Source organism: Pongo abelii, chromosome 6, assembly GCF_028885655.2.
Source record: "Pongo abelii isolate AG06213 chromosome 6, NHGRI_mPonAbe1-v2.0_pri, whole genome shotgun sequence".
NCBI lineage: Eukaryota > Metazoa > Chordata > Mammalia > Primates > Hominidae > Pongo > Pongo abelii.
This window is the reverse complement of record NC_071991.2, coordinates 19,498,172-19,513,274: the sequence shown is the minus strand read 5'-3', so window position 1 is coordinate 19,513,274 and position 15,103 is coordinate 19,498,172. Positions and strand designations below refer to the sequence as shown.

At 46.2% G+C, this 15,103-nt stretch overlaps 1 protein-coding gene across 1 annotated transcript in view; it reads right to left on the bottom strand.

Moving 5' to 3' along the window:
* Positions 1 to 15,103, bottom strand: part of GALNT17 (polypeptide N-acetylgalactosaminyltransferase 17) — a 591,258-nt gene that overhangs the window by 289,987 nt on the left and 286,168 nt on the right. Inside the window, exons 4-5 of the mRNA XM_054559161.2 lie at positions 8,948 to 9,122; positions 3,928 to 4,125 (exon numbers count right to left, since the gene is read on the bottom strand). Coding sequence (XP_054415136.1) covers positions 3,928 to 4,125; positions 8,948 to 9,122 — 373 coding nt within the window. The remainder of the gene's footprint in view (positions 1 to 3,927; positions 4,126 to 8,947; positions 9,123 to 15,103) is intronic.

Below are 15,103 nucleotides of genomic sequence, written 5' to 3'. Positions count from 1 at the left end.
GAGAAAACCTGAGAAAATAGCTATTTAGCAGGCAGGACAAAAAACATATTAATATATAGAAAGAAACAGGAAAGGAACTGAAACAGAAGGAATTATCAATTCCCTTAATGCAAATCTCCTGTACTATGTTGCTTACTGGGAAGTCTCAGTATCTAAAGACTCATCTAATCTAACACCATTTGGATGATGAAATGTTCTCCTTGGCCCATCTTTTACTGGAGCAAAATCGTAACTATTAAAATGTTGGCATCACAGCAAGAAAGAGAAACCGCCATATCCTCATGTTTAAGAAAGCATATTGTATCCGCTTAATAATTTCAGGAGGACCATGAAAATTCATCTCTGCAATTAAATATCCCCATCAACTATTAACAAATTAAGCGTTCCGTAAGTTAAGACACATTAAAAAGACATCATTGGCATTTGATTCTATTTTGTACAACAGAGATGCATGTAATATTAATGACTCATGATCATGACTCTATTTTCTTGAGTCTTTTTAAAGTGCATATTAATCATCTGTTAATGTTACCGTAACTTATGAAATACAAGCTAACCTTTTGCTTAGAACCTTACACACTCAGAGACAATCATTACAGATGTTTCCTGGGCATCCGAAGGCACTCCACTGCAAGCACTTCTTTTTCTCTGTTGCTAGCACTTACGGTCACACCCTCATACAGTTATCTGTCCTGGCTGGAGGCCAGTCTCCTGTGTATCAGTGTGGAGACTTGGGAGAAAGTATCTTTTAGCCAACATGTGAAACTCACTGTCAGTCCATCATTTGAGTTTCATCCCTTTGAGATCTGAAGGTCAACATGTCTTCAAGCACTCGCCATTAAAGCTCAAATATCCCTGAAGGCTTTGCTTTAGTTAACCTTACACTATTAATATTATTTGCAGATAGCCAAGAATATGGTCCTGAAACACTGCATGATGAACAGTTGGGGTGGGAGCTGAGCCACAAGACAGCTTGAGGAAGTTGTAGACCCAAAAGATTACCTTCTCTGCTGTACAAATTTGCCAATGCTCTACTCAAATGCAATTTTTCAGCTTTTGGTGTCAGCAGGAAAATAACAGAGCTTTTCAAAAGCTTACTCTTTTTTTATTATTATTTGTGACAGGGTCTCCTTCTATGCCCAGGCTGGAGTGCAGTGGAGCGATCACAGCCCACTATAGCCTCGACCTCCTGGGCTCCAGCAACTCTCCTTCCTCAGCTTCCTGAGTGGCTGGGATTACAAGAGCACACCACCACCCTGGCTAATTTTTTTTTTAATTTTATTTCAGTGGAGACACAGTCTGGCTATGTTGCCCAGGCTGGTCTTAAACTCCTGAACTCAGGCGATCCTCCTGCCTTGGCCTCCCAAAGTGCTGAGATTACAGGTGAGGGCCACTGGGCCTGGCTAAACTCTTACTGTTATTAATCACAAATGTTTAAACTGAGAAAGAACTTCATGATTACCTGTAAAAAGTCTTCATCCCTACTGCATTATTCCATCTTGCTATCTTACTTAACACCAACAAGCACACCCCTAAAACCGAGCCCAGGTACGCAGGCCTCTCCTGCCTCTCCCTACTTAAGACAGAACCATGATTTTAGAGTCAGTTTGGTCCTCAAGTAGAACTCACATAAAGTACTGAACTATAACTCGGGGATCAGAGGGTTTTCAACCAAGCCCTTTTCCCCAAATAAGGAACCATTCACAGGTTCCAGAGATTACGATTTCCACATCACATCTGCAAAGTCCTTTTGATATGGAACAGGGGCAGGGGAGTGCTGGGTAGAGAAGGGCAGGGTCCCTGGCAAGGGCTCCACCCTCGGGCTTGTGCCCACGGACCTAAATGAGGACAGGTATTTCTGTTTTCGCACTCAAAAAGTTGCCCTTTGGCCCACCATACTCTGTCCCCCATCCTGTGCCCATAAAAACCCGGGACCGTAGTGGGCACAGACACAAGCGGCTGGATGTTGAGAGGAGCAGAAGAACACATGGACAGACACCAGCAGACACCGGCAGGCTAGCAACAACAGAATGACGTGGATGCTGAGGGGAGTTCGACCAGGGGTAGTTGGAGGAGAGTCCGGCTGCTGTGCAACCCGACTCCAGGGGAAGACCACCTTCCCACTCCATCCCCCTTCCCGCTCCCCATCCATCTCATTGAGAGCTACCTCCACCACTCAGGAACACCTTGCACTCATTCTCTAAGCCCACATGTGATCTGGTTTTTCTGACACACTAGGGCAAGAACCCAGGATACAGAAAGCCCTCTGTCCTTGTGATAAGGCAGAGCGTCTAAGTAAGCTGATTAACACAAGCTCCCTGCAGATGGCAAAGCTGAAACAGCATACTGTAACACACGCCCAATGGGGCTTCGGGACCTGTAAACACTCAACCCTGGAGACCGCCATGGGGTCGAAGCCCCAAAATGCTCCCTGCAACCCACCCATCTGCATGATCCCCCTAGGGGTTTGAGCAGTGGGGCACTGAAGAAGCAAGCCACACCCCTGTCATATGCCCCGCAGAGGGGATAAGGGAACACTCCCATTTCACTTTTTCCCAAATAAAGGACCATTCACAGGTTCCAGAGATTAGGAACTTGTGAATGGTCCCTTATTTAGGAAAAGAACTTTGCAGATGTCATTAAGTTAAGGATCTCAAGATGGGAGATAATCCTGGATTCTTGTATGGTCCCAGAATGTAATCATAAGAGCCTTTATAAGTGGGAGGGAAGGAAGCAAAGGAGGAAAAGGTCACGTGATGAAGGATGCCAGAGAGAAAGGAAGATGTGACATAGCCATGAGCCGAAGGAGGAGGCAGCTTCTGGAAGCTGGAAAAGGCAAGGAGATGGATCTCCCCAAGAGCCCCCAGAAGGACCCAGACCTCCTGACCCAGCCCTCCTGACCCAACCCCTCCTTTATTTTAGTTCCACCGGCTCATTGCAAACTTCCGACCTCAAGAACTGTAGCAGCATCAATCTGTGCTGTTTCAAGTCATTATTTTCATAGTAATTTGTTATAGCAGCAAGAGAAAACTAATACAGCATTGAAATCAACCTATTTCATTCTACCTTCTTGCTTTTTTTTTCCGAGACAGAGTTTTGCTCTTGTTGCCCAGGCTGGAGTGCAATGGCATGATCTCAGCTCACTGCAACCTCTACCTCCCAGGTTCAAGTGATTCTCCTGTCTCAGCCTCCCAAGTAGCTGGGATTACAGGCACCTGCCACCATGCCCATCTAATTTTTTTAATTTTAGTAGAGAAGGGGTTTCGCCATGTTGGCCAGGCTGATCTCGAACTCCTGACTTCAAGTGATCCACCCACTTTGGCCTCCCACAATGCTGGGATTACAGGGATGAGCTACCAGGCCCGGCCTCAACCTCCTTTCTATTTGAGTTCTGCAACTGGTATGCCTCAAGATATTGATCTCCATATCCTGAGAGGCAGCTGGGTGGGACCCGGGGCAAGAGCCATAAAGAGCTCCCCAACATCCCTCCAGTTCCTCAGAATGCCACACCCCCTTGTCCTTTTCTGTATGATCTTGTATAATGAAAAACAGTGCAAACACAACAGTACAAGGCTTCAAGTATAAAATAGCCCCAGAAAAAATAACTTTCAAACTTCACCCTTAAAAGCTCCTGAACGCAGTTCCTCCTATATGAGGAAGAATAAAGAAGTGTGAACACTACTATCAATTTGAAACTTCTCGGTATCGCCGTTGGAAAGCTGCACTTGAAAACTTTACATAAAGGTGCAAAATGCAACATCCTCCCTCTGCAGGAAAGCTGTGATCCTGAGACAACCGCGGCTCTTGGAGAGCTGTGTGCACACAGCTGCTGGAGCCCAAGGCAGGCTTTCCTGGCCTCTCTCAGTGGCTCCTTTTTACCCTTGAATATGGGGGCTCGTTGGCCGCCAGGGCTCACCAGCCACAGACCTGATGGGGAGAGAAGGGTCTCCGGCGTCCCACCAGTCTTTTGGGGGGCTGATGTACATGCACCACAGCTCCCAGCTGTACCCGTGGGCCGAGTTCTCGTACCGCTGCACCTCAAAGTTGTCCTGTTTGATGTTGTCAATGGAGGGGAGGATCACACGCTTCCGGTTTTCCTGGATGCGGGATAGAACCGGCTCAGCCCTGAAACATAGAGAAACAGACATGAAACCTCTCTTCTCTCCCATGAGGCACACCTCCCAAGACCACAGGGTATGAACAGCATTTAGCTACTTAAGGCTGGGCTTTGGGAAGGCTGGAACTCAGGTGCAAACTGAGGCTCCCAGGGACCTGCCCATGCTGGATCCTGCAGCTTCACTCCTGGGCTGTGAAGTGTGTGAAATCAACGCACCCTTTTACCCTTGTTGGAATCACTAGAGTGATGCCTGCTCTGGCCTGAAAAACCTGGAGCAAAAAGAGTTCAGAACATGGGGTCTCCTTCCCAAGAAAGCGCCAAGTCTCACTTCTCATATTGACGGTGGACTCCATGATTTACATTGCACGACAGTTTTATATAGTGTCATCAGTTTCCCCCCAGGGCACTGACTGCCACGGCTTGTTTCTTCTGCTGGCACTGAATTCCCCTTCCCAAAATAGGTCACTTCTGCCTGGATGGCCTGGTTTTAATACACATTTCACTAGCTTCTCTCTCTCTCTCTCTCTCTATGTGTGTGATTATTACAGTTGTTTTAATTGATGATTTAATTGATTTCTTAAAAGGGATCTAATTGAATTGGTTAGCAATAGAAGACTGGAAACTAATTAAATGCAAAGGCAGGCAGAATCCTGGCTTCCTGCTCACTTCCCCAGCTCGAGGCTGCAGCGGGCAATTCGTCAGGGATCTGGCTCCAGGTTCAAGGTGTAGCCCGACTGGCTTAGGAGACAGCAGATGGTCAGACACCTCCACCATCGTGTGTCTCCGAGGCAGGAGCGGGAAGGGATCATTTCCCATATTCGAGAAGGAGAAGATGGCTCTCCTAAGCCAGGGCATTAATCTCCCAGCTTAGAACAGAATGCAGGCTTTGGAACAGAGTCAAGCGAAAATCCCATTCCTCTGCATTATCGGGAAGAATAATGAGAACACACAGTCGACAACCCATCTCTTTTCATTTGCAGCTATTGAATTACCTGTTGGCTCATCTCATCTTTCTATTTAAAATGAGCAATAAAATATACCCTGGGCCATTACCTGCTTCCAATACTTCTGCACACACCATATAAGCTGAAGCCAAATGGCACTAATTTTCCAAGGCTTCCAGGCAGGCTTAGGAGCATGGCCCCGGCCAAGTCTCCACTCATGAAATTCTCCCCTGGGAATGCCCTTTGCTATTGGCAGAGAGCCCAGCCATCTAAGGAGGCTTAGACCAAGTACCATCTCTCCCACCTCTCTCACCACCTGGTCCCAAGACCAAGTACCACCTCTCCCGTGGGAGTTCTTCCTCTCAACTCTTAGATCATTTTCCCCACCTTATTCAAGTCACAATGACTGCGCAGCTGCCTTTGCTAATCAGCTCTGAACACATGCTATTTTTCCTTATGAGCTAATGATAGCTGATCTTTATTGAGCACTTACTAGTGCTAGGTACCATGCGAAATATTTCACATGTGCTGACTAATGCAACCCCCAAGATAATCCTATGAGGTAGATACAATGATCAGCATTATATAAATGAGGATACTCAGGACCAGGGAGGTTAAGTAGCTTGCCCCAGGCTACACAGCCAACTGGTGGTAGAATCAGGTTTCTAACCTAGCTGGCCTGGTTCATGTCTTAATTCTGAAGCTCCACTACCTCTCTGATGAACCATGATGAACCCCATGCAAGTCCAGATCATGCATTAGAAGCATTCAGTTCAGCCCATCTATCAGCAGCAAAAGAGTCACTGAGTATGGAGGCAGAAGACCTTGGTTTCAATGATATTTCTTTTTTTTTTTTTTTGAGACGGAGTTTCACTCTCGTCTCCCAGGCTACAGTGCAATGGCGTGATCTCAGCTCACTGCAACTTCCGCCTCCCAGGTTCAAGCGATTCTCCTGCCTCAGCCTCCTGAGTAGCTGGGATTACAGGCACCTGTATTTGTATTTTTAGTAGAGACAGGGTTTCGCTATGTTGGCCAGGCTGGTCTCCAACGCCTGACCTCAGGTGATCCACCCACTTCAGCCTCCCAAAGTGCTGAGAGGTGTGAGCCACCATGCCGGGCCCCATTGATATTTCTGCGGCTGAGAAGTTTGATCTTACTGTCTACTAGACAATGTATGACGATTCCCAATAATTTGCTCTGTCCTCCCTGGGGATGTCCTGCCTATTACCAGATGGCCTGCAATGCTCCCTTAGAGAAGCACACTCCTTCCCCCAGCCTCCAATTCCCATTTAACTTGGACATGTGAATTGGTATGCCAATGGGATGTGAGCAAAAGTGACGGTGTCACATCAGAGCAGAAACAGCCATTTTGAAGTTTAGCCACTGTTCTTTTCCCTGAGCCACAAAGATGGGATGTCCTAGACAGGAGGACTCCTTGACTCTCAGAACACAGAGGAGAAATCAAGCACAGCCACAGCCAGACAACCGCTGCTGATGTTTCATGCAGACAAGAGAGAAACATGTATTGCTGTAAGTCACTGTGACTGGAGACTTTTATCGCAGTAGAACCTGGTAAAAGTTGAGACACGCTGTCTACCTTGTAATGAAGAACTGCCAAGGCGTTTTAATTCAGAGAGGGTTCTATGCCACCCAGGTAGAAGTTTGGAAAATGAGTCTGAATGGCAAAGACTAAAGTCACAGACATCAGTGAGAGTTAGATGATAGGTGGATTTGATTAGGTAGACTAGAATTAGACTGTAGACTTGAGGGCAGATACCAAACCTGCCGGATTTTGAAGCCCAGCTTAGTGTCCAACTGTCCCAGTTTGTGCAGGAGTCTTCCAGCCTTACCACTGAAAGTCCTGAGAAATCACTCAGTGCCAGACAAACTCCAGACCTAGAACAGCACCAGGGATATGGTAGACATCTAGCAAGTATCTGTCAAAAGAATGAGTTCCAGCAGTGACCGCATGGGTTTAGGTGAATGTCAAGGAAGAACCAAGCTGGGACATTGGTGGTCAAGATAGGAAGAGGGAGACAAGAGAAATGGCAGACAAAACCGGCTGGAGGTGGAGGTTGACAGGATGAGTAACATGATGGCAAGGGGAAAATCAAGGGAAAGGGACATGTGTGGGGGCCATGTCCTTTCAGTTTTGAAAGGAAAGAAATAAGGAAGCAATGATGCCAAGGAAAAGACAAGGTATGCCAGGCCTGAGGCTGTGACCGAACATTCGCATGCATCTTTTTCAGAAGGCTTCCATTATGGCTCAGGGCTTCTCAAACTGGAGCACGCATCAGAGTCCTCTGGAGGGCTGGTTACAACAGATCGCTGGATCGCACCTGCGCGGCGTCTGATTTCAGGGGACTGGGTGGAGCCCAGGAATTTGCATTTCTGACAAGTTCTCAGATTCTGCGGATGCTGTGGGTCTGGGCACCACACTCTGGGAATGATTATTACTAGAGATAAACAGCTCTGGAGCTCAGGAGAGAGATGGGGGCTGAAGACATGCAGCTGGGTGTCACCAGGGTTTGATGACAGCAAAAAACTGGGAGGGAAAATTGGTGTCTGAGATGGCAACAGACCCCAGCGTGCACTTGAAGGGGTCAGGGTTATCAGTGGCCCCGGGTTTCTCACGTGGTCACGTGCATAAACATTGTCTTTTTATCCCGCCATTAAAAGGATTCTAGAGGTTGTTGCAAATGAAGAAGAACAGACATTTTAATGTTAATTAGTGATGGGATATTGGTTCTTCAAATCTAGTACAGTGAACAACACTTACTCAAGACGGCCTCAATGAGTGCAAATAAACATATTTGTGAAATACAAGACTCTGCTTCTTACTAATTAAGCAACCCAGAGTACAGGTTATTTAACCTCTAACTTGATGGATCATTGGTTACTTAGCAACAATTATCTGACCACGCTTTAAAACTGGAAAGTCCTATTCCAATTTTAACATGATTTTGGCATTTTTGTGGCCTCACTCTTTGTACATCCAAAATCTTCTACTCCCCATACACTCAACCAATTTCTCACACTCTGTTCTTTTCACCTGGAAAAATATCAGGGCCTATCTGCAGAAAATGCATTTCACCTTCCTTCCAATGATGTGAAAGATAATCCCATACATTCTGGGGCTCTTTACCTGAGTAGTTAGAATTATAACTATATCTGTTTTCTCACAATGACAGTCAACCATCCTTCCCTGCAAAGAGAGCAGCAAAGAAGGAAAAGAGAACAAGAAAATTATGACTGTCTTGTCCCATTTGCAAGGATTCTGTTGAGTTTTGTCTAATTGATACACCATTTTCTTTTTTCTTTCTTTCTTTTTGTTTTTTGAGATGGAGTCTCTCTCTGTCACCCAGGCTGGAGTGCAGTGGCACGATCTAGGCTCACTGCAACCTCGGCATCTCAAGTTCAAGTGATTCTCCTGCCTCAACCTCCCAAGTAGCCGGGACTACAGGCGTGCTCCACCATGCCCGGTTAATTTTTGCATTTTTAGTAGAGACAGGGTCTCACCATGTTGCCCAGGCTGGTCTCAAACTCCTGACCTCAACTGATCCACCCACCTTGGGCTCCTAAAGTGTAGGGATTACAGGCGCGAGCCACCATGCCCAGCCTGATACACCATTTTCACTGGGGATTTTGATGATGATGATGATGACGATGATGCCAATGATGGTGAACTGAACAGATGGCAGACAAATTTCTCCCTGCTCCCCAGTTTTATCCCAGACAATGGTCTCACTTTCTTCTTCAACGAGTCTTTCTCTGTTCTCCCAGTGCCCCTACAGGTAACAGGTGAAATGTCCCACCTCCCAGATGCCGGCCCCTCTCAACCACAATGCAGGTCTTGAGCACCCCTGAGTTTCAGCTCATGACCTACCAGCCAGCTGTGAATTCCACGTGGGCATCAAAGAAGCCAGTGACCTGCCCAGTAGCCACCTTCCAGCCTTCAATGCGAGCGCGGATCAGGCCTTCCCTCTTCTGATTTCTCACCACCTTCACCAGCCCGGGGTAGCGTTTGTGGACATACTCCTCCAGGGGGACCTTCAGCTCCTCTGCAAATGACAAAAACGCAAGAAGGTCTATAAACATGTCATTTCAAATTTGCATCTAACCCACTGCAATGCCCACAGATCTTCAGGGAGTTCAAAGATCTCAAAAAAAATCGCGTGTTAGTAATTCTGGCAGAAAAGAAAATCTCATCAGTCTAAGAGTCAGAAGACATCTCTGATGCATTCACCCAGGACAGCTATCTTCTGACAGTTTGCAATCCGTACAGCGGGATGGGAACCAGGCCTGGCTTTTATATCCCGGCTGCTATGAGCTGGCAGATGTCCTTCAAGATTCCTTTTCTTAGTGGCCCTTCCTCCAAACTTGGCCAGAATCCTTGTCCTTGTTCTCCTGCCACCCCATGGATCTGTCCGGTTTATTAAATTCTATACGGGCTTTTCCATCTGCACACAGACTCCTTCTTACAGTACGTGCCTTGGGATGCAACATAAGTCTTTGCTCAGTAGTAGAAATGCTACCTTGGAGGCAGAACTAATGCTATCAGGGATTGAATACTCTCCCTTCTGCAACAAGCAGGTGGCAAAGTGCTTCATTTCTATGAGCTAATTTAATCCTTGCAGAAACCCTAGGAGGTTGCTAGATTAATTTCATTAATTAACTAGATTAATTCTATTTTGCAAATGAAGACATAATCTTAGGGAGGCTAACCTGTTCCAAGGTCACATATGGGCTAACGGGAGAGCTGAAACACAACTCAACTGAATCTAACTCTATAGACATAAAGACTGACACTCGGCTGAGTGCGGTGTTGTGCACCTGTACTTCTGGCTATTCGGGAGGCCGAAGCAGAAGAATCACTTGAACTCAGGAGGCTGCAGTGAGCTATAGTTACACTACTGCACTCCATCCTGGGCAACAGAGAAAGACCTAGTCTCTAACTTTAAGAATAAATAAAAATAAAGGCATCTTTAAAAAAAAAAAAAGAGTGATACTTTGTGTGCACAAAAATCACCAGGTATAGGGAGGAAAAGGAGGGGCTAACAGGGAGGGGATTCTTAGATACTTGCACTCCAGGTACCTGTCCTGCATGGGTGCTGGGGGACTCAGGGACATGTCACTAAAGGCCATAGGTCATGGAATGCTACCAGGGGAATCCCGCCTGCTGACCAGGGTTGGCTTGTGACTGCAGGAATCTCTGTAAGTTCAGGGAGAATATTCTGAATGCTGAGCGCTGGGCACCATGCCAGGAGTTCTGGAGGCACTATTACCTCTTAGCTGCCATGTGACCTGCGACTTAGTCGTGGCTCTTCCCAGGAACAGGATGTCAGCTCCTGGCTACATCACTCACCACATCCGGGTATCAAATGAGTTCCTCATTTGTTAAGAAGTTGCGAGACTTCAGGGAAGATATATGGGTAGGGACTGGCAAGGTTGGCAAAAGAAAGTGTGGGTCATTACCACCAGCCTTCTCACATCTAAAGAGCTTTGGGAGGTATTAAAGGAGTAAAAGGATAATGCCTAATCATTTAGTACTAGCCTTATGGCTGCTAAGACTAAAGGAAAAGCTATATAGAAAGCACTCAATATGCATTCAATAAATGGTAAATCTAATAATAATCGGTTTATCATAATTATTAATGTTGATCAATTACGTAACTTCCTATGAACAACAGCTTGTTTTTCTAACTAGCCAATATCATTTTTATTTATTTTTACGTTTTGAGACGGAGTTTCTCTTTCGTTGCCCAGGCTGGAATGCAGTGGCGCGATCTCAGCTCACTGCAACCTCCACCTCCTGGGTTCAAGTGATTCTCCTGCCTCAGCCTCCCGAGTAGCTGGTACTACAGGCATGTGTCACCACAGCCGGCTAATTTTGTATTTTCAGTAGAGATAAGGTTTCGCCATGTTGGTCAGGCTGGTCTCGAACTCCTGGCCTCAGGTGATCCACCCACCTCAGCCTCCCAAAGTGCTGGGATTACAGGCATGAGCCACTGCATCCAGCCGCCAAAATCATTTATAAAGTCTAGGGCCTACTGTATAGCAGTAGACACCATTCTTACTCTTACAAGTTACAGGGATACACTGTTCCAAACAACAGTGTATGGAAACATTGAGGCAGATGCCACCATCTAATGATCAGGGTTTAAGAGCAAGTGACACTGAGCAGGCTTCTCTTCCCAGTCCCTGCAGTGTGATTCTGGACTTTATAAGATACTGAGTTGTGCTCTGGCCTGTGCTCAAAGACAATTCAGACACAAGTGCTCACTCAAGATGCTTACAATCGAGTTAAGAAGATGAGATATGTTTAAAAATTATAGGAAGGCGCACTTTGGGAGGCCAAGGCAGGTGCATCACCTGAGATCAGGAGTTTGAGACCAGCCTGGCCAACATGGAGAAACCCCGTCTCTTCTAAAAAACAAATACAAAAACTAATAGCTGGGCGTGGTGGAGGGTGCCTGTAATCCCAGCTACTCGGGAGGCTGAGGCAGGAGAATCGCTTGAACCTGGTAGGCGGAGGTTGCAGTGAGGCGAGATCGCACCACTGCACTCCAGCCTGGGAAACGAGCGAAACTCTGCCTAAAAAAAAAAATAAAAATAAAAATAAATTATAATATTCAATATTATAAGGTAAATGAAGCTAATGGCCCCCACCCGCCCAAAAAAAATGGTCATGGACGAAGAGTGTTGTGAGGAGTCACACAGAGAGAAACTGTTTTGGCTGGGAGCATTCACGGAAAAAGTTGTTTAAGTTATGCAGAAGATCTGGACATGAGCTCTCACTATTCTAAAATACCACACCAAAAAACACCTAAGTGAAAAATTGGATCTACTTAGATGACAGTTATCATGAGCATCAAAGTTTCAGTCTAGGAAACTGGGAAGATGTCATTGATTTATTTTATTTTTCTTTTATTTTCCTTTTCAGATGGAAGCTCGCTCAGCCACCCAGGCTGGAGTACAGTGGCGTGACCTCAGCTCACTGCAACCTCCACTTCCTGGGTTCAAACAGTTCTCCTGCCTCAGCCTCCCAAGTAGCTGGGACTACAGGCGCCTGCCACCATGCCCGGCTCATTTTTGTATTTTTAGTGGAGACAGAGTTTTGCTATGTTGGCCCTGCTGGTCTCGAACTCCTACCTCAGCCTCTTAAAGTGCTAGGATTACAGGTGTGAGCCACCGCACTCGGCCAGATAAGACTGATTTAAAAAGAGAAAAAGAAGAGAAGAGAAGAACAAGTTGATGAGTTTCTCTGAGGACAGGTTGAGGGGGCCAGAGGACATTCTGGGGTAGGCAGCTGAACCACGACAATGGTCTGGAGGTGACAAAACAGGGCAGAGGTGTCAGGCACTGAGTGACAAGAGATGATGTCCTAACATGGAGAAACCCCGTCTCTATTAAAAATACAAAAACTAGCCAGGTGTGGTGGCGGGCGCATGTAATCCCAGCCTCTCAGCGGGGCTGAGGCAGGAGAATCGCATGAACCTCGTGGGGCGGAAGTTGCAGTGAGCCGAGATTGTGCCACTGCTCTCAAGTCTCAGCAACAGAGCAAGACTCCGTCTCAAAAAAAAGGGAGATGATGGCCTATGAGAGAGAGGGTGACAGTTCCAGGAAATGCAGGGAAGAAGACTTAGAACCACACTTTGTGGAACACATGTATTTAGGAGGCAGGAAGAAGGGCTAGTGAGCAATCATGGCTCACTTCAGCCTCCACCTCCCGGGCTCAAGCAATCCTCCTGCCTCAGCCTCCTGAGCAGCTGGAACTAGAGGCATGCACCACCATGCCCAGCTAATCTATTTTATTTTGTACAGGGCTGGATAGAGAATGTAGAAGGAAGAAGGGCTGGAGAAGCCATACTCAAGGCGGTACAGACGGGATTCCAAGGAGGAACTGCAGTTCTCAAACCTGAGAGCCCAAGAGCATCATTTGCAGGTGTTGAAACAGAGTCCAGCACTTTACAGGATAATGCTCCTATGACACCAGTTCCGAAGCATTATCCTGTGAAGTGTTTGGCAGAGTTTCTGGAAGAAGGATATGTGCATCAATTTTATAAATATTTAAAGGAGCCTCTGTGGGTGAGAAGGACAGAGTCCCTATCCTTCAAAAGCTGCTCAACCTCCAGGGTCAGGAAAGTCAAATGCATTAGAGAAAATGTGAGCTGAGAATGGCCCGTTGATCTAGACAAACAGGAGGCCCCCAATGGTACCAGTGAGAAAAAAGAAATCCCTCCAGATGCAGCTGTCTCCTGCAGGGTAAGGGTCAACACAGGGAGAACTGGATGAGCAGGACTTCTCAAGAGGGACTTCCAGGAAGCCTGGCTCTGGTGGAACACATCTGAGACAGCCTAAGAGCATTAGGGTGTTGAGATTTGAAAATGGAGAGAAACCGAAGAAGAGGCAGGGTGCAAGAGCCCAAATTCACCTTAAAGTGAGTGAGTCTATAAATTAGCCAAGTAAAACCAGGCCCCCAGGCCCCCATGGAAGCGGACAAATCCCCAACCTGACACTGGTTAGAAAGTCACCTCCTCGGCCAGGCACGGTGGCTCATTCCTGTAATCCCAGCACTTTGGGAGGCTTAGACAAGCAGGTCATTTGAGCTCAGGAGTTCGCGACCAGCCTAGCCACATGGTGTGACCCTATCTCTACTAAAAATACAAAAATTAGCCAGGCGTGGTGGCACATGCCTGTAACCCCAGCTACTCGAGAAGCTGGGGTGGAAGAATCACTTGAACCCAGGAGGCAGGGGTTGCAGTGAGCTGAGATTGTGCCACTGCACTCCAGTCTGGGTGACAGTGAGACTCTCTCAAAAAAGAAAAAAAAAGAAAGTCACCCCCTCACCTAAGATCCTTTATCATCCTTAACAGATGAAACCATTCTAGGACATTATAAGAACACTAAGAAAAACATCTTACTTTCTTTTTTTCCTCACAAAAAATTCAGAGAAGAAAACAGAAACTCATTTCTGCAAAAATAAATGCAGAAACTCATTTCGACAAAAATAAATGTTATAAAATCCAATACAAAATTGGCCAAGTGCCATTTGGGAACCGTTGTGTTTTTTAAGATTTTGATAAACAGCATTTGAGAAGGTTGAGGGGGAGAAGCGAACACTGACTGTGATCAGGAAGGACTGGCGAGGGAGGTATGCATACCTGCTCCTTAACAATAAAACAAACACATGTCATCCAGGCTTATGGAGCATAAATTGGCAAAAAGAAAGTTACAAAACAGTAAGAACCAAAGCAAAGAACATTACAGAATTCTGTCTCAATCCCGCACTTTCAGTGATATGACAGAATAAACTATCAGTACCATCCCTGGTCTCAGAGCCCTGCTCAGGAGCAAGTATTACTTGAAATTGCCCCTATACACTTTATAAAATTAATCAGGAGGCTGGGCATGATGGCTCACACCTATAATCCCAGCACTTTGGGAGGCCGAGGTGGGTGGATCACCTGAGGTCAGGAGTTCAAGACCAGCCTGGCCAACATGGTGAAACCCCATCTCTACTAAAAATATAAAAATTAGCCTGGCTTGGTGCACACGCCTGTAATCTCAGCTATTCAGGAGCCTGAGGTGGGAGAATCGCTTGAAACTGGGAGGTGGAGGTTGCAGTGAGCCAAGATCATGCCACTGCACTATACCCTGGGCAATAGAGTGAGACTCTGTCTCAAAAAAAAAAAAAAATCAGGAAAGAAGTGAGGGGAAAATTAAAATAAACCAAGCGTGCAGCACATTCAGCATTAATCATTAGTCTCTGACTTGTTTCATCATAGTTTCTTGGTGCCTATTGTCCTAGAATGACTAGGACAATAGACCCTGTTACAAGATTACAGTCCCCTTTAACTGCTCTATAGATAACAACTTGAACATTATAAAATATTAAGTTTTCCCTTTGAGATATTCTTTCATGTTCTGCATGCCAATGAAACTGCTGACATCCGTTGGTCTGAAGGACCCCACAAAAAGCTGACTCACCAAAGAACGCAGTTTCCACATCTTGATAATTTCATCCCCTTTACCCTGATCA